Source organism: Toxorhynchites rutilus, chromosome 2, assembly GCF_029784135.1.
Source record: "Toxorhynchites rutilus septentrionalis strain SRP chromosome 2, ASM2978413v1, whole genome shotgun sequence".
NCBI lineage: Eukaryota > Metazoa > Arthropoda > Insecta > Diptera > Culicidae > Toxorhynchites > Toxorhynchites rutilus.
This window is the reverse complement of record NC_073745.1, coordinates 123,947,005-123,967,081: the sequence shown is the minus strand read 5'-3', so window position 1 is coordinate 123,967,081 and position 20,077 is coordinate 123,947,005. Positions and strand designations below refer to the sequence as shown.

General features: G+C 38.0%; 1 protein-coding gene across 1 annotated transcript in view; it reads left to right on the top strand.

Annotated features, from left to right (window-relative positions):
• The first annotated feature begins 15,027 nt into the window (after positions 1–15,027).
• The window catches only part of LOC129765066 (uncharacterized), a 137,662-nt gene continuing 132,612 nt past the window's right edge, over positions 15,028–20,077 (top strand). Inside the window, exon 1 of the mRNA XM_055764903.1 lies at positions 15,028–16,053. Coding sequence (XP_055620878.1) covers positions 15,867–16,053 — 187 coding nt within the window. The 5' untranslated portion in view covers positions 15,028–15,866. The remainder of the gene's footprint in view (positions 16,054–20,077) is intronic.

The window sequence follows — 20,077 nt, the reverse complement described above, 5'->3', positions numbered from 1 at the left end:
GAGCATGTTGTCGCTGTTGTGGTGAAGCTCTTCGTTTATCATGAAAGCGCGGATGAACGGTGTCACCAAGAGCCTGTTTGTGCACCTTAGGCCATAAGGGAATCCATCAGGAGGAGAGTGATGCCACAAACAGTTCCCCGGGAAGATCTCGAAGCAGCCGCTACACACACATATACACGTGCGAAATTATTTCCGTTTGGATGCCATTCAGCATCGAGAAAGATCCGTAAAATAATCTGCCAGTTCCTCTGGGAATTTAAAAATACATTCATGTGAAAGAGCTTATTTTAATGTTTTCTATCCATGTAACACTGTGACCAAATATGTTTCAATCAAGTGCTATTAACAGGTGGTTATCGAGTCAGCATTAACCATTGGTGGGCTTCCAGTATCGAGGGAAATGTGGAAATGCCAGTTCCTCTGGGAATTTAAAAATACATTCATGTGAAAGAGTTTACTTTAATGTTTTCTATCCATGTAACACTGTGACCAAATACATTTGGTTTTGTGATTTTTCAATCAATCGCATAATCTCTAAATAGCCATAATCTTCAGAATCGCAATAATCTTCAGAAGCTATCTTGTTAAGCTTCTGAAGATTATTCTTCCCCATCAGTAGGATATTTCCGTATCAAATATTGTATGCGCACGCAATCGATTATTACTCAGTCGCCGAATGTTCCGAGCTCAGAGAGTTCATTCCCCTTAAGTTTGCCTTCCAAATTGCCATCGTAAACCACGCCTTCTCTCGATTCAATCACGAACAAAAAGCATACTTAAGCGATATTCTGGTGGTGAGACGCATTCATTTTTCGTGAGGACATCGACAAGACAACATCGATGCTGATGGTGCTGGACGGCGAAGGATCGAGATCTGCCCGCAAACAAACGCAAGCAGTTTGTTTGAAACTGTGAGAGAGTACAGAGAATCCGATCCTTCAGCAGAAGAGAAGGTGACCATCGAAGCAGCCGCTACACACACATACACGCACGGAATTCTTTCCGTTTGGATGCCATTCAGCATCGAGAAAGATCCGGAAAATAATCAGCCTGCCAGTTCCTCTGAGAATTTAAAAATACATTCATGTGAAAGAGTTTACTTTAATGTTTTCTATCCATGTAACACTGTGTCCAAATATGTTTCAATCAAGTGCTATTAACAGGTGGTTATCGAGTTAGCATTTAGCCCACCAGTGGCTTCCAGTATCGAGGAAATGTGGAAATATCTTATCGTTACTGAAAATAATCTGCCAGTTCCTCTGGGATTTTAAAAATACATTCATGTGGAAGAGTTTATTTTAATGTTTTCTATCCATGTAACACTGTGACCAAATATTTTTCAATCAAGTGCTATTAACAGGTGGTTATCGAATTAGCATTAACCACTGGTGGGCTTCCATTATCGAGGAAAATGTGGAAATATCTAATCGATACTGAAAATAATCTGCCAGTTCCTCTGGGAATTTAAAAATACATTCATGTGAAAGAGTTTATTTTAATGTTTTCTATCCATAAAATATCCATGTAATACATTTGGTTTTGTGATTTGTCAATCAAGTGCAGTTAGCAGGAAAGCTTCTGAAGATTATTCTTCAGAACAAGGTTTTTCGTATCCTATATTGGATGCATAAAACCTTGTGCCTCCAACGTAACGCTCTCGTTTTCGAAGTCCCCCAAATATTCAAATATTATATTCCCCAAATATCAAATATTCAGAATGGATTTAGATTCAACTTCAAACAAATGATCTCTAAATCAACGATAGTCCTACGTCACCCTTGCGGTTATACCATAGATATAACCCACTTCCTGTTTTTTTTTTGAAGAATTTTTTTTTTTGGAAAGTAATTTTAGTTTTGAAATATTTTTTTAAGTTTACGTTAATTTTAAGTCTAAGTTAGTTTTAAGTTGAGTTTTTGCGCGCGCGTGTGTGTGTGCGTGTATGTGAGAAAGTTTTTTTTTTGTTTTTCATAGACGGTTGCGCACCGTTTGCGCACATGCAGCATCTTTGGAAGACAACCAAAAAGTCTATAAGCCTTCACACTCATTTCGGGTGACTTTCGCTGGTTGTGATCTCCCGAACTATGTGAAAGTAGATAGTGTTTTTTTTTTCGGTGCGCTTGTTTGTACCGCGGGTCTATAATTGCACCATCTGTAAAAATTTGGGACATTCTTCCAGCCATTGCGGATACAAGTTCCGCTGCGGTAAATGTGGTGAAAACACAGTGAGGATTCTTGTACACAAACAGTGGAAAAATGTATCCACTGTGGCGAGAATCCTCACGCACTACAGGAGTGCCCAAGGTACAAACAGCACTCCGATAAAGTGAAGCGTTCTATCACAGGACGCTCCAAGCGGACTTATGCTGAAATGCTCAAGGCCGCATCAGCCGCTCATGATGAAAACCAATTTTCGGTTTTGTCAACTCAAGAATTGGACTCTGATTCTGATGAGGATCACACTACGGCTGCACCAGAATCTTCGACAAAGGATGATTCTCAAAAAAGAAAACTCTCTTCACCAATGATGCACCATAAGAAAGCTAAAATGATCCTCAGAAGATTGTCTAATTCCAAGGATAATGGTAAAAAAACTAATCCGAAGACTCCTTCTCAGCCAATTCCTGGTTGCAGTAAGGATTATACGCCGTTGCCCAGAAGAGAGAGAAACAAAAACGCTGCCCTTCGATCTTCTCATAGAAATTTCGCGTCCAATCGAGGATTGATAGCTTTTTCGGACATTGTGGACTTTATATTAAACACCCTCAATATTCAAGACCCCCTTAGAAGCCTTATTTCTGCCTTGCTTCCATCTCTGAAGTCTTATCTTAAGCAATTGACTGTTTCATGGCCCCTCCTTGCATCAATCATATCTTTCGATGGATAATTCACCTAACGTAGTAGGAGATATGATCAATGTGCTACAATGGAACTGCCGTAGTCTAGTGCCTAAACTAGACTCGTTCAAATTTTTACTTCAAAATTATGACTGTGATATATTCGCCCTTTCTGAAACATGGCTTTCTTCTGATACAGAACTCAACTTCCACGATTTTAACATTATTCGCCTGGATAGATATGATTCTTATGGAGGAGTACTTTTGGGGATCAAAAAAGTGCTACTCTTTCTATAAAATTCCTCTCCCAGCTCTATCAGACGTCGAAATTGTCGCGTGTCAAATAACGGCAAAGAATAAAGAACTTTGCATAGCTTCAGTATACGTTCCTCCAAATACTAACATTAGCCGTAGTCAACTTTGGAATCTAGTCTCGATTCTCTCATCCCCAGTTCTAATACTGGGCGACATGAACTCCCATGGTACTGGGTGGGGTGATCCTTTCGATGACGCTAGAGCGGCTATTTTTTACGATTTATGTGACGATTTCAATTTAACTATCTTGAACACTGGTGAAGCGACACGAATTCCAAAACCTCTGGCTCGAGAAAGTCGACTCGACCTATCTTTTTGCTCAAGCTCGCTATCATTAGATTGTCAGTGGAAGGTCATCAATGATCCCCATGGTAGCGATCACTTGCCAATCAATATATCAATCAAGTGTAGCCCGCAATCAACTGAACCATCTCGAGTTCCATTTGATCTAACAAGGAACATCGACTGGCAAAAATTTGCAACGGCGGTAACATATATACTTCCACCATTGGAAGAATATCGATTTTTCGTAGATTTGATGTATAAAAGCTCATTGGAAGCACAAAAAAGAAAAGTTCCAAGTGCTCCGTTTAAAAGAAAACCAGCCACTCCTGGCTGGGACGACGAATACACAAAATTGTATTTGAAAAAATCTGATGCTTTCAAAGCTTTTCGTAGACATGGAACATCCACACACTTCGAGGAATATTCGAAGCTTGAAATACAGCTGAAACAATTAATTAAAGCAAAAAAACGCGGTTACTGGCGCAATTTCATTGAAGGTCTTTCTCGTGAAACCTCAATACGTACCTTGTGGAGGGTAGCTCGCAACATGCGTAACCGCTCATCTACTAACGAGAGTGAGGAATACTCCAACCGATGGATATTCGATTTCGCTAAAAAGGTCTGTCCAGACTCAGTTCCAGCCCAACATATTCTTCGAGAAACGTCTCTAAGCGGTGGACCTCTGGACAGACCATTCTCAATGCTGGAATTTTCTATGGCTCTTCTTTCATCGAACAACTCTTCACCCGGAAGCGATATGATTAAATTCGTTCTTCTAAAAAATCTTCCCCATATCGCGAAAAGACGCATGCTAGACTTATTCAATACCCTACTAGAAAACAATATTGTGTCACCCGAATGGAGACAGGTCAAAGTAATAGCAATTCAAAAACCTGGCAAACCAGCGTCTGACCATAACTCATACCGTCCGATTGCTATGCTCTCGTGCATTAGAAAATTGTTGGAAAAAATGATCCTTCGAAGACTCGATCAATGGATCGAGACAAATAATTTGCTATCAAGTACACAATTTGGGTTTCGTAAGAGCAAAGGAACAAACGATTGTCTAGCGTTGCTTTCTACGGATATTCAACTGGCCTTTGCGCACAAGGAGCAACTGGTTTCAGTATTCTTGGATATTAAGGGAGCTTTTGATTCGGTTTCCATATAAATTCTGTCAGACAATCTGGACAGATGTGGACTTCCTGGAATTTTGAATAACTTCTTGTACAATTTGTTGTCAGAAAAGCGAATGAACTTTACCCTTGGACAACTGACAACTTCCAGAAATAGTTCTATGGGTCTACCCCAAGGCTCATGTCTCAGCCCCCTTCTTTATAATTTTTATGTGAAAGATATTGACAATTGTTTGGCAGAACAATGCACGCTAAGACAACTTGCAGATGATGGTGTAGTTTCCGTCAGAGGTTCCCATGCCGAAAACTTGCAAAGACCATTGCAAAATTCCCTAGGTAACTTGTCTTCCTGGGCAAGGAACTTAGGGATCGAATTCTCGCCGCAGAAAACAGAACTGGTGGTGTTTACTCGAAAGCGGTTCCCAGCCCAATTGCAACTTATGCTTTTGGGCAGAAACATTACCCAATCATTAACCTTCAAGTACCTTGGTGTCTGGTTTGATTCAAAATGCACTTGGAATACCCACATTACGTATTTGAAGCAAAAATGTCAAAAAAAAGTCAACTTTCTCCGCTCGATTTGCGGCACGTGGTGGGGAGCTCATCCGGGAGATCTCATAACGCTTTATAAAACAACTATTCTATCTATTCTGGAGTATGGCTCTTTCTGCTTTCTCTCAGCAGCTAAAAGTCACCTTCTAAAATTGGAACGAATTCAATATCATTGTCTGCGTATAGCTCTCGGCTGTATGCACTCAACGCATAACATGAGTCTCGAGGTTCTGGCAGGAGTAACTCCTCTACAGAACCGATTCTGGGAACTTTCTCTCAGAATACTTGTGAAATGCGGTGTCACGAACACACTTGTGATTGAAAACTTTGAGAAAATTCTTCATCTAAATATACAATCTCGGTTTATGAGAATTTATCATCACTATATTTCATCAGATATTTGTCTTCCATCGTTTACTCCAGACCGTGCTCACTTCGCCATCAGCAGTTCCTCAATTGAATACGATCTGCCGATGAAATAAGCAATACTTGGGATTTCAGATCAGCTTCGACCAACTTTCATTCCCCGTATTTTTAACCGAAAGTACCAAAAAGTCAATTGCATGAAAAGATACTTCACTGATGGGTCTCGCCTCAATGAATCCACTGGCTTCGATGTTTTCAATGAAAATTCGAGCGCCTTCCGTAAACTGCAGGAACCTTGTTCCGTTTATGTTGCTGAGCTGGCAGCAATCGACTTCGCTTGAGGCTCTCCAGTCGATGAAAACTAGTAGGCACCCATCTTATTTCCTCACAAAAGTGAGGCAGCAGATGAGTGCACTGATCGAAAGATCTTATAAGTTAACCTTTGTATGGGTCCCCTCTCATTGCTCAATTCCTGGCAATGAGAAAGCGGACACTCTCGCAAAGGTGGGTGCCCAGGAAGGCGAATTGTTTGATAGACAGATTTCATACGATGAATTTTTCCAATTACTGCGTTAGAGTTCCCTTTTGAGTTGGCAAACTGATTGGAACACTGGAAATCTTGGACGGTGGTTATATTCAATTATTCCAAATGTTTCTTCGAGAGCGTGGTTCAAAGGTCTGGACGTAAGTCGTGACTTCATTCGTGTAATGAGTAGACTTATGTCCAACCACTACTCGCTAGATGTGCATCTCCACAGAATAAATCTTGTTCAAAGCAACGTCTGTCGGTGTGGAAACGGTTACGATGACATCGATCACGCAGTTTGGCAATGTACGGATAATTACGCAGCCAGAGAGTACCTTTTGAATGCCCTTAGGGCCCAAAGAAGACAACCCTATGTTCCTGTTAGAGATGTGTTGGGAACTCGCGACATCTGCTATATGCAGTTGATCTATATGTTTGTGAAACGGACTAGCATAAGAATTTAATGCTTTTGTGTGTTTTTTTTTCTTTTTCGTTATTAGTTTGTTTGTCTTGTCCCCTCATCTCACCGTCGCCCACCCTCGACAGATAGTCGAACACCAGATGCTATCCCTGGTCTTTATGCACAATGCTACAGTGCGTGCGGCAACTCTCGGTTGAGACAACGATACCTCATATCCATATCCCTAACCTGATTCATCCCACAAAAATTGTTGCCCCTCTAACCTCGAGTAAACCGCGAGTAATCGGTCGAAACCTACTAAACATAGATTTAAGTTGAGATTCTGTAAAAACAAATCATGAATTAGTGGCTCCGCAAAGCTCATGCGATTGAGCCTTACAAATAAATGAATTGGAAAAAAAAAAAGAATTTCAACATTCCTCGTCGTCGATTACTTCTTCTGGGGATACGTGAAGGACCGTTGTTATGTTAATAATTTTTATGAAGAAGAAATAACTCGAATTTTCAACAGCATCGAAGTCGTAATGTTAGAGTTGTGCAAAAAGAATTTTGTCCACCGTTTAAAACGCGTTATCGAAAAAAAAAGCTTTATTTTCGTTTTCTTAGAATAAAAATCGGTTTACTTTTGTAGAAGTTATTAAATTTAGTTGTGTGAGTGTTTAATCTGAAAGACACTGTACACTGTAATTTTATACGATTCACACTGTGTGTCCATTTTTGTGATTTACACTGTAATTTTCTTTAACTTCACCGAAACAGGTTCGGACACTTGGTATGGTCAGTCATGAAACAGAACAAGTTAACACGAGAACATTAATTACATCTTGGAGAACTCATGTTTCCCCAAACTTTTATGCAGTTTCCTGCAATTTGATATACTGTTTTTTTATATAATCGACCAAATTTTTTACAAAAGTAGGTGATTTACTCGGACGTGGCGGGTCACCTCTCAGTTATACAGGGTGGCACAATCAAGAATGATTCAAGAAATTGAAGAGCAGTTGTGAAGTAAAAATAGTACTCTCTGTTGCATTTCGGGTCACAGCGGGATCACAGGGAACGAAGAAACCGATCGGCTTGCTAATGAAAAACGGAGAGGCCCCATTACCGGCACGGGCATACCTGGTTAGGGCCTCATTAGGAGAGTGAACCATTCCGTTATCCTCGCTTAGGATGCTGAATGGAATCGATATATGGGTATGCAGCTTCGAAAAATCAAAGCACTAACTGTTCATTGGAACGACAGATCCAACACGTATGAACAAACTGTACTTTCCCGTCTCCATGTTTGACATACGTCGCTGACTCATAATCTTTTTGTAAAAAAAAAATGGGTGGGTTATATCTATGATATAACCGCAAGGCTGACGTGGGACTATCGTAGCGTAACAATCATTTGTTTGTATTGATTAAACTTTTGATTGAATGAAACAATTCCCGAATTCAATTGAATTCAATATATTTGCTTTGTGAATAAAAAGATTGTATAATTCCATATAAGGTCAATTCATGCATTGTGATAGATTATGTTCTTCGTTACAAGTTTGATGCTTGATTTGATGAACTTCATGCACTTAGTTCCGATTTTGACAAGTACGTCGAACGCATATTGTTTAATCAATAGGCGTCATCGCAGCAATTGGTTATCAACATCTTGCCTGATCATCATATGGTATGCGTAGATATTCAGTGAGCAGAAGATATGAGACATATCCTTTAATGCAATCTTGAATAACCGAGCCAAAGAGTGGTGTTCGTACCCGCTTTTGTAATCCGTGGATAACATTTTTCGGAGTGCAAAAAAAAAAACGTGCGAGTGCAGAAGTACCCCGCCCCGGAAGACCGTTTTGAGGAAACATATTCTAGTTTGCACAAAGGTAAGCGAGTACAAAAGTACTCGCAGTTTGCATTTATTTGCTGAGCCGATTTAACATTTCAGTCGGAACAAAAATGCCTCCGACTTGCATGAATTTGCAATGCCAATTTCCTCAGACACCTTGGTTCTAAAATCTGTGTTGGGGAAACATATTTCAGTCGGAACCAAAATACCCCCGACTTCCATGTATTTGCAATGCCGATTTCCCCACGCTCCACGCATCCATGGATTTGAAGTCTGTGTTAGGGAAAAAAATTTCAGTCGGAACAAAAAAGGCCCCGACTTACATGTATTTGGAAGGCCAATTTCCCCACGCTCCTTGTATTTGAAGTCTGTGTTAGGGAAACACATTTCAGTCGGAACAAAAATACTCCCGATTTCCATGTATTTACAATGCCGATCTCTCCAACGCTGCTTGGTTTTGAAGTCTGTGTTAGGGAACACATTTCGGTGAGAACAAAAGTCCCCATACTTTCATGTATTTGCAATGCCGATTTTCCCAAGGCTGCTTGGTTTTGATGGCTGTGTTAGGGAAACCGAAGATCGGGCCAATTAATAAAATGTACATTTTATTAATTGCGATAGAAGCGTAGAAATATTCCCTATCAATTGATGCAAACATCTTCCCGATCCTGTAAGAAATGTTCGAGTTATAAGCATTCGGAATCTTTCATTTTTTCCTACATGTTCTGTGTTTAGGTTTTCATTTTACCCCCCATATACTCCGGTTAGACGTAGTCCCACGTCAAAAGCTACCAAACCGTTGCGGCACCCGCCTGACAGTGAGGCACATTCTGACGGAATGTATGCGAATTTCGGACCTTCGAAAGCTGATCTGATTCCACACATTTATTATTCTGGCCAAACGATAACAACAACCAAGTTGATATTGTCGATAAGCAACGACAACTTGCGCATCAGTGTGTTTTTCATATATAAAAATTATCTGGTTCCGGTTTGTACCTATCCGACCGTTTGAAAATCACTGCAAGCGATGACGATGTCTTGATGAATCACCATAACTGTTTGGATTTTCGGTTACGATTTTTTTGCAGCAGTTTTATTTTTACAGCTCAAAACCAAACATAGTTTTATTCATGCAATTGAGTATGAATGAAAATCAATCGTTTTTCGAATTTAAAGATTTAAAAAATCTACCTCTGAAATAATAAATTTCAGTAAGTTAATTTTTTTTAAATCACTAAAAAATTCACCTTTGCACTAATTCCAATTTAACACATTAATTTCTTTTTAAACTTCTATAATTAAATCCTATTTCCTTCAATTTCAGTCCTGTTTCCTATTCAATCCATTACAGTTTTCAACCTCTTTTCACTTTGAGATTTCGTACAATTATAGTTCCACACCCGATGCATAGAGGCGATCTAACTGCAAAGTTTAAAGCCTCTTAAAAACAAAGAATCGAATCGAACCCGATGCACTGCATAGACCCCTTTCTTATATAATTCGCTTATTCGAAAACTCCTGTTTCGTTTGACTACTCTTCAGTTTTTAATCTGTCTTTATCTATGTCCTATACATAATTTTCTATTGCTTCACAGGTATCATCCCGGACCATGATAACTCCGACAACTCCAACAAGGGGTACATGACTCGCTAACAATAACGATTTATGATTAAAACTTGACTTTTGATTAACATTAACATCGTTGTTTCACTGAACTACAATCTAGAGGAGACGCACGGTCGCAAAACCGTTTGTCATGGACCTCAAAGTACGAGAGCAATCCCACAAGTACTTAGTCTACAAAAACTAACAAAAAATTTGGCGTTTTATTTCTCAACATAGTCTCCTTCTAACTCGATACACTTGACTCAGTGATGTTCCAACTTCTTTAATACATCTGAAAAATACGTTTTCTCGAGGTCTGCAAAGTAGGCCTACGTGGCGGCGATTACCTCCTAATTCGACTCAAATTTTCCGGCGAGTGACTTTTTTAAGTTTGGAAACAAAACCAAGTCGCAAGGGGCCAAATCTGGAGAATACGGCGAACGCCGTGGCGACGGCGGAATTTCCATTTTTTCATTTTTTTCTAAAATCCGCGGACAAGTCCGCTTCCACACACGGTTAAAACAAAACAACGAGTCCGATTCGGCTGAAATTTTGACAGTAGCCGTTTACGAGAATGTACTACACGATAAGTAATCTCGCTTGCGATACTGACACCATCGGGCGATGAGGCTAAGTACTAAGTACTAAGTACCGCCCTCGTATTGTTAGAATTACAGAAGGTCCCAGAGATTCATCCAGTTATACTGTGTGGAACTGGGATAGTTCCGAAGCTATTGTCACAATATCTCAATCCTCATGGTATTTTTTTGCAAAAGCAACCATCCAACTGTCCAAGGATTCGAAAGATGCGCTCTCGGAGAAAACTCTGTCCCACGACTTTTATCGTAAACAAACTGACCCGGCAAACTTCGTCCCGTCCCGTCTCGTGGATTTTCGTTATGAATACTTTTGAACATTCACGTTTTATTATCAAGTGAACTTTCATGGTTCCAACCGCAGAACTATTCATTGATTGATGTTCTCATTTACCATTTGCAATTTACTTATGCATTTCCTAGTACTTATGCCAAAACTCGTAATTATAATATAAACTTATTTTCAGAAACAACACTCGTTCAAGATTCTACAATCACTTGCAAATAACATGGTTCTCCGTTACATGGAATGCATGTTTGATACAGAAAATATAATAAAATAAAGACATCTCAAATCGGACGATTCCTTCCTCGAGTTTCGCGCTTACCAACACATTTGGCGATCTATTTTATTTATATAGATAGAAGACGAAGCCTTTCTGAAAATCTATTTCCACTTTCGAACAAAGCTCAATTTCGTTAGCGCAAACATCAAATGGACTACCAATGCTTATAACGATGTAATTGTAGAACATATGGTTATTCAATTTTCCAAAATTTCCCATTTTCCTTCACAATTTTCCTGTATATTTTCCATTGTAATTTTGGTTGGAATATGTGTAATATTTTATGGAGCCCCCTCCTCTTTCCAGAGGACACTTTTTTATGTGTGGCCTTTTCTTGAATTCTAAAATTATCACATTCCAATTTTGGTCCCATTTGTTCTATTAATTCTCGAGTAATGCAGAAATTTGTCGCCTCTTTTTGAAAAGGGAGGTATGCCAAACCACAATTGAAATATTTTTCCATTTCCATTTCCATTTTCCATCCATTTGCTTGATGAGTTCTTGAGTTATGAAGAAATTTGTGTTTCATTTGTAAGGCAGCCCCTCCTTAGAGAAGAGGAAGGAGTGTAGAAGACCACCATAGAAGGTTCGCTGTCCCCTGAAACCCTCGCTTGCGAAATTTGGTTCTATTTGCTTGCTTGATTAGACACGTAAAAATATTTCCAATCAATTGATGTAAACATCTTTCAGATCTGTTAACAAATGGTCGAGTTCGAAATCTTTAATTATTTGCTACATGTTCAACGTTTAGGTTTTCATTTGCTACCCATATATTCCTGTTAGACATAGTCCTTCCTTAAAAAAAAAAACAACGCATATACGAAAAATATGAAAGCTCGAAAACTGATGAGAGGAACATATTTGTTCGGTTTTGAATACAGAAAAGAAATTTGTGATTATGACTATGACCAATTCCGAATGAAAGCGACAAATGACAAAACATGAGTATTTTCGATTCGAATGAACGTTCGTATTCCGTTTGGGTTGGAGGAGATATGAGTTTTTCCACAGCAATTGGGAATTTTTTGATTCAAGCGTAATTTTTGATTTTAGTAAGAGAAATCATTGATAATTTATGTCTCAAAAACTATGAGTGGTACCGAAATAGTGTCTAAGAGAGAGTTATAGAGGGAAAACATGGGAAAACGTAAATAAAATCTACACTGAGAAAACATTAGTACTCTTTTTGTATATTTGTATCTAAAATACATATTTTCCTTTTTTTTAATTTTTTCCATATAAAATAGAAGTTATGTCGAAAATTTAAAAGATGAGTACAAAATGGTAAAACTATTCTAGACGAACTTTGTGGAACATCGAATTTTTATAAATTTTTGAAACTTTGAATTTTTATATGTTAACTATCATTTTTAGTCACAAATTATGAATTCTGATGTGATTCAAAACAACAAAGCTCTAAATTTACCTCCTTCTAAATGCAGTCATTCTCGAGATATTTAAAAAAAACATTTCTAATTTATTGTCTTTTCTATAGTAAAATTTATTTTTCGTTATCACATCCACCTTTTCTTACTAAGCGCACGTTCATGGGTCCAATCGCAGAACTGTTCATTGATTGTGCTTTTAATCTACCTCTCAACATTGTTTTGTACTATGAAATTCCAGTTCTTCTGCCAAAACTCGGCATTATAATATCAGATTATTTTCAGACGCAATGCTAGTGCAAGATTTTTTATCTACTTGCAAGTAACATGTTTCTCCGTTAAATGGAATAAATGTTTGATAATAAAAATATGATAGAAGGAAGACAGCCCTAAATCGGACAATTCCTTTCTCTTTCCTTGGCTCTTTTCAACACATTCGACGATTCATTTTTATTTATATAGACGATATAGGAGTGTGTTTTATCGAATTAAAATCCATTTCCACTTTCGAACCAAGATCAATTTTGTTAGAGCAAACATCCAATGAACTAACAAAGCTTGTCAATATGTAATTGTAGAAAACATGCGAATCCTAAAACCTCCGCATGCCACATATGGCTCAATTTGCTTGATTTGTTCTCGAGTTATGCTGAAATTTGTGTTTCATTTGTATATATATATATATATATATATATATATATATATATATATATATATATATATATATATATATATATATATATATATATAGAGAGAGAGAGAGAGAGAGAGAGAGAGAGAGGCTCTTTTAACACGTTTGTCATGTTATACCATCATGTTCATGAAATTTTAATTTTATGAATTTGCTTCTAATTTTCAACAATTTTTCCAAATACATCATTCTGGTAAAAATATTTCCCATGTTATGTTCTGGAGTTTTAACCCACATGTCTTCAAATGTTTTCAACGTAACTCTCAAACATATATTTTTAACATAATGATGTATTTGGAAAAGTTGTGGAAAATTATAAGCAAATTCTGCAAATTCATTTCAAATTAATTTTCAACATGACTACTATTTTCTATTAAAAAATAAAAACAAAAAAAAATAAATAAATTTTTTAGATAATGCAAATAAATTTTTTTTTCTAAATAAAAGAACAATACTATTTTTTTCTCAGTGGATATTTTTTCACGTATAAAAATCAATACTCTATAACTCATTCTAAGACACTATTTCGATACGACTCATAGTTTTTGAGATATAAATTATCAAAGAGTTCTCTTACTAAAATCGATACGCCCATTTTAAAAGTTAAGCTTGAGTCAAAAAATTCCCAATTGCCGCAAAAAAATTCATATTTCCTCCAACCTAAACCGAATACAAACTTTGATTCGAACCAAAAATACATGTTTTTAAAATCTGCATGTTTAGGACGCTTCCATTTGGAATTATACTGAAGTTGCTTTTTACGCGGTTATTTTTACGGTTCTAGGAATTCACGCAGTTTTTTTGCGCATATTTTGGAATTTACGCGGTTTTTTACACGGATTTCAGAATTTCCGCTGATTTCAAAAGTTACGTTTTTTTTACGCGGCACGTATCAGCCGCGTAAAAAATTTATGTGCTAATTGATGCGACATTTCAAGAAATAAGTTTGTTTTTATTGTATCAGCTGATAAATGAAAGGAGGAAAAGATATCATGATTGTAGCATGCAAAAAATGAAGCTAATCAATTGTTAGAATACGAATTGAAATTTGAACTAATGATTCACTGTTTGTTAGGTTTTTTACATGAATTTTTAAATTTACGCAGTTTATTTTTACGCGGATTTTGGATTTTTGCGGTTTTTTTCACGCGTATTTTGGGATTTACGTGGATTTTCTAACGCGTATTTTGGGAATTACACGGTTTTTGTTTAAGCGCCACATACCCCAGCGTAAAAAGCGGCTCCAGTGTACTCTATACAGTACATCGTTTCTCCCGATTCACGGAATAATTTTCCAAAAGAATATAAGGAACATGATAGGACTATGGTGATAATGATATTTTATTTGGTTGAATACTTGTGTTGAAAGTCACACAATAATAAAGGAAAAAAAGAAAAAAAATAGCACGACCAAGAACACTGGAATATTTGTCTTCTTAACAGATGATAATGTCGAGATTTTTCTGTTTTGTGATAGATCTCACTGCAGGTTTAGGTTGACATATCTAAACACCAGATTGGAGCGCCTGGAATATCGGGTGGAATTGAGCGTTAGGGTTACTCAGTAGAACATAAAACCGTAAACGAGGCAACAATGTAACACTCTACCTTTCGTTCTCTCGGTACTATCACTTTCGAGGATGAATTCATCTCCCGCGAACTTTGCCATAAACAGCTGATCTGTGATTATGCGCAGTGTTTCGTTATCAGCTGTTGGCATCGTGTATGTGTTCATCTAGCGTTACGCTCACGAAATGAGGACAAAAGCTTAGAGTTCATGCTTCACGTCGATTCTGTGGGATGAATTCAGCATAAAAGCAGATATCACTTCAACGACCTTCAGTGCAATGATCCAGGATTGGCCGTAGCTTTGGGTGCAAATGTGTATGATAAAATTGCTTCGTACCCGACGACGAATTTCAGTCTAGCTTGGTCTTCGGTTCGGAACGGTTCTCCCTTTGGGAAGGTGGCAAATCTCGCACGGGTGTTAAACAAGGCGTTGAACGTTCGAGTGTTAGTGGAAATCATGTCAGTGTATGAGTGGAGAATCTCTTAACAAGCATAGGAAACGGATGCTGGATATTGCTAAGAACATCTAAAGGAAAGTGCTTAATTTTCATTTTCCCTGAGCTCGGATGCTACGCTACATTGGAATAATGCGCAGCAAATATTGAACGCCTTTTCCGCTAGTGGAGCTTCGATGAGTTTGATGAAAGTAATTTTCCCACGAATCGCCTGGATAAGGATTCTATAAAAATTTTCAAGTTCAACGTAATCGGGAGTACTGTGAATGAGAGGAGCGAGGACGACCGTTATAAATACTACAAAGCAAGGATGGGAGCATATATTGCCGCGAGCTTTTAGGTTGTTATGATTTTTGTGTTTGTTTAGGCTTTCTCTCTTTATCCTTTCCTTTTGTATCGCTGTCTTTTCGCAAAAGTGTGAGGAAGTTGTAACATTACGCGGAGTGTCTTTTCAAACTAGTGCTTTCCATGTGTCTCCACTGTCAGCTGAATGTCATCGAGCCTCACAATCCCAAGTGTGTCAGTGAAGTGTTGTGTTTATACCGATAACATCTGCTACCCCTTTGAAGCCCTCAAGCCGAACGAAGGACAACTTGAAAAATTGCCTCTATCCACAGATAAAAGGCTTCCCAGCAGTGTCGAATTTAAGTGGAGAAACCCTCTTGACCTGTTCATTCCATTTCATCGATTGGTGAGGCTTAATTTTAGCCGTAAACGATGGTGCAAAAAGTGCAGTTCGGAGTGAATAATTTACAAAAAATACGCAAAACATGGATACAAATTTTCCTGCTCGTGTTGATCCTGAGTGCGCATGTCCTGATTGTGACATCTCAGCAGCAATCGCAACAACATCAACAAAAGGAGTTACAACAGCCAAGCAATTTGCCATCACCACAAAAACGAGGTATGCGATGAGTGCGTGTATACTGTCGTGCCACAGTGTTATCCAAAACTCAAACATGGATGAACTTATAACCCCTTCAATATGTTCCCCCCCCCCTCCCCGTGAGCTGTGACTGAATAATTAAGCGTATCTGTGTTTATCCGATCAATGTTCATCGAGTTTAATATGGGACTCTCGGTGGAGCTATCGACGTATCGATGTTGGACAAAGATTATCAGTTAACCAAATTGGCTTTGCGTCGAAGATTAGAAGAGTTTTGGGAGATAGCACATGCTATCGAGATTATATGATTTTTTCTCCATACAAATATCGTCATTATTTAGAAAACTGCAGCGATTGTTGCACTTCATTGAAGTGGTTTTCTGATTGTCGTTATCGAAATAATCCGCTGAAAATGGATATCGATTGCCAATAACCAGAAAGTTTATTATTGTTTAGAGCGTCTACAGTTCAATTGTTCATCTTGTAGAATTTCATTGATCCTTCAAAACTGGCATCATTATTGGACTTACCTCGATAAAAATCAACTGTGTCATTCGTAGATTTGCCTATGGGATCACCAGATGCTCTTCGAAACATATTGATACCTTTCGATAAAGAGTAAAGAAGTCAATCGCAGCTATTGACTTCAAACTTATTTTTTTTCACTTGCTTAAAGCTATCGGCGCTTTCGAGACATGCGTTCGACTTTTTCTTTCATGGCATCAAAATCTCGCCCCTTTTAGTGTATGGATGACCTAAAAAAATAGTAAGAGGTCGCGAGGTTAAAAATACGATAAATAATGCAGAGACTTTCCTAAGATGTACCAAGATGTATGTAAAATTTCACAAAAATTCGTTTCTCTGTCATATTAAAAAAAAATCCGGCCAAACAAAACACTAATATTGATGTGATTAAAGGCTAGGTCTGTATGGTTTTTTTTCACAGAAATGATGTATTCGAACGAGAATGCTTCATGACATTAAATATCAAGTCCCTGACGTACTTGTCTCGTTTTAAAATAACCCTATTTCGTATAATGGACCGATACATTTTTATGCTGTTTTGTTGGTAAAATTCCCATATGATCTGCGGTGAGAAGATTGCCCGATTCGAATTCGGATTGATGGCATTGAGCTTCACTGTCCATTATTGTGAAGCATAAATGATGATGGATTTGCAGTAGGAATAAACATGTTTTCAATTAAAAATTTGAGAATTTTAGAATAAGAATTATCTTTTCCATATCGTATTCTATGTGATAGTGCTAGTTTTGTTCTTTATCGCAAATGATTAGGTTGGGAAAATAGCAATCCATTTTTTTGTGTGAAATTCAAAACTTTTTTCAATATGCTTCGAATTGACCGATTTGTGTCAAATATGCACCATTCTAAAGGTAGCTTCAGAGGCATTCTCTCTCATTGAAGTCTTGGCCTTTATTGGTGAAAAGCTCTAGCAATAGATTTTTACAATCTTCTCTTAATCCCAATTACTTATCACTCATGAGATAGCACATGCTATCGAGATTATATGATTTTTCTTCATACAAATAAGAACACCATTTTCTCTAACCTAATATTAGACCTACATATTTTTTTCCATTAGGATGTCCATTTCCGTTTTAGAGCATTGCCTTTACCTCTCACTTCAAGAAAAAAATATATACAAAACTTTGCGTCCTCTGTATTCAACCATGTAAACTATGAAAAACAAATACAATATTTGATTACGAAAACAAAATCCATTATCACGTGCAACTACGTCTAACCGGAATATATGTGGGATAAAATGAAAACCTAAACACAGAACATGCATGAAAAAATGAAATATTTCGAATGCTTATAAAGGGTGTGTCACATCAAATTGCATCACGGAAAAAACGCTGTAGAAATTCGCCCAGTAGACCGATCCTTTTGAAAATTTTAGACAGTAAAATAAAAACTATTAAACAACTTTTGGCATTTTCTTTTTATTCATACTTCGAGCCCAAGCCCGTATGCTCGCACCTTCCTCTTTACCCCGTCCATAAGGTTCCGTATAACGGCAGGTTGTAGTTTTTTTTGAACAGAAATCCATTTTCTCTTGAAGTCCGCCTCCGATTTGACAACTTTTGGGTTCTTCCGGAGGGCCTGATTCATAATCGCCCAATATTTCTCTATTGGGCGAAGCTCCGGCGCGTTGGGCGGGTTCATTTCCTTTGGCACGAAGGTGACCCCGTTGGCTTCGTACCACTCCAACACGTCCTTTGAATAGTGGCACGAAGCGAGATCCGGCCAGAAGATGGTCGGGCCCTCGTGCTGCTTCAATAGTGGTAGTAAGCGCTTCTGTAGGCACTCCTTAAGGTAAACCTGCCCGTTTACCGTGCCGGTCATCACGAAGGGGGCGCTCCGCTTTCCGCAAGAGCAGATCGCTTGCCACACCATGTACTTTTTGGCAAACTTGGATAGTTTCTGCTTGCGAATCTCCTCCGGAACGCTGAATTTGTCCTCTGCGGAGAAGAACAACAGGCCCGGCAGCTTACGAAAGTCCTCTTTGACGTAGGTTTCGTCGTCCATTACCAGGCACTGCGGCTTCGTCAGCATTGCGGTGTACATCTTCCGGGCTCGCGTCTTCCCCACCATGTTTTGCCTTTCGTCGCGGTTAGGAGCCTTCTGAACCTTGTATGTACGCAGGCCCTCCCGCTGCTTGGTCCGCTGGATGAATGAACTTGACAAATTCAGCTTATTGGCGACATCCCGGACCGAACTTCTCGGATCACGTCTAAACTGCTTAACTACGCGCTTGTGATCTTTTTCACTGACGGAGCATCCATTTTTGCCGTTCTTCACCTTCCGGTCGATGGTTAGGTTCTCGAAGTATCGTTTTAGTACTCTGCTGACCGTGGATTGGACGATTCCCAGCATCTTACCGATGTCCCGATGTGACAACTCCGGATTCTCGAAATGAGTGCACAGGATTAATTCACGACGCTCTTTTTCGTTCGACGACATTTTTCCAAATTTACGAAAAATTGACAGTGAAGCATGGCCAACGTGATCTATACACTCTTATCTGATGATAAGTGAGAGCTGAAGATATAATTCCTAAAAATTAAATTTCTACAGCGTTTTTTCCGTGATGCAATTTGATGTGACACACCCTTTAGCTCGAACATTTCTTAAAAGATTGGAAAGATGTTTGCATCAATTGATAGAAAATATATATGTCTACGCATCCATCACAATTAATAAAATGTTATTTTTCCTGAGATAAGCAACTAAATAACTGTGAAATGTCACATGGCGTTTGTTCAAATTCTTTACTACACAGCAAATATGTTGAATTCAATTCATTCAATCAATAATTTAATCATTACAAACAAATGATTACCATGTCAACGATAGTCACACGTCAACCTTGCGTTTATATCATAGGTATAACCCACCCATTTTTTTTTCGCAAGTGTGCTATTATTTCAAAGAAGACTAATACATTGGCTTTAATATGAAATGTCGATCAACTGAACTACGTTCAAAGGTTAGCTATTTCTGGAAGTAATTTTTTGAAAAAGGGAAATAATTGATTTTTCGGGCCACCCTAAAATGGAAATGAACACCTTAACGAAAAAATTAAAAAAAACGGGTCTAATATTTTACGCTAAGGAACAAAAATACCACTTTTCATGAAAATCTGAGAACCACTATATCGGTTTTACATGGGATGGCTGAATAGCAGTAAATCAGTAATGCTTTTTAATTTTTGTTTTTTTTTTCAAAATTATCATAATCATAATGTTTCCCTATTTTTATAGAAGATAGATGAACAAAATTTGCCGAATAAATAATTTTATATATGTTCCCAACTTTCCCATTGGTATTCAAAACTTTTTACAAATCTGACGGAGACGAAAACGTATGAAACCTAAAGTTGTTCTAACATAAAGTAAAGCACAGTTCGAAATCCATTATAGTGCTTGTGCTTGTCTATTTTTGGATCACATGCACACATTGGTGTTGTTTTTTATGCTTGTTGTGTATTGTTTTGAGGACTAGGAAGGTTTCGAGA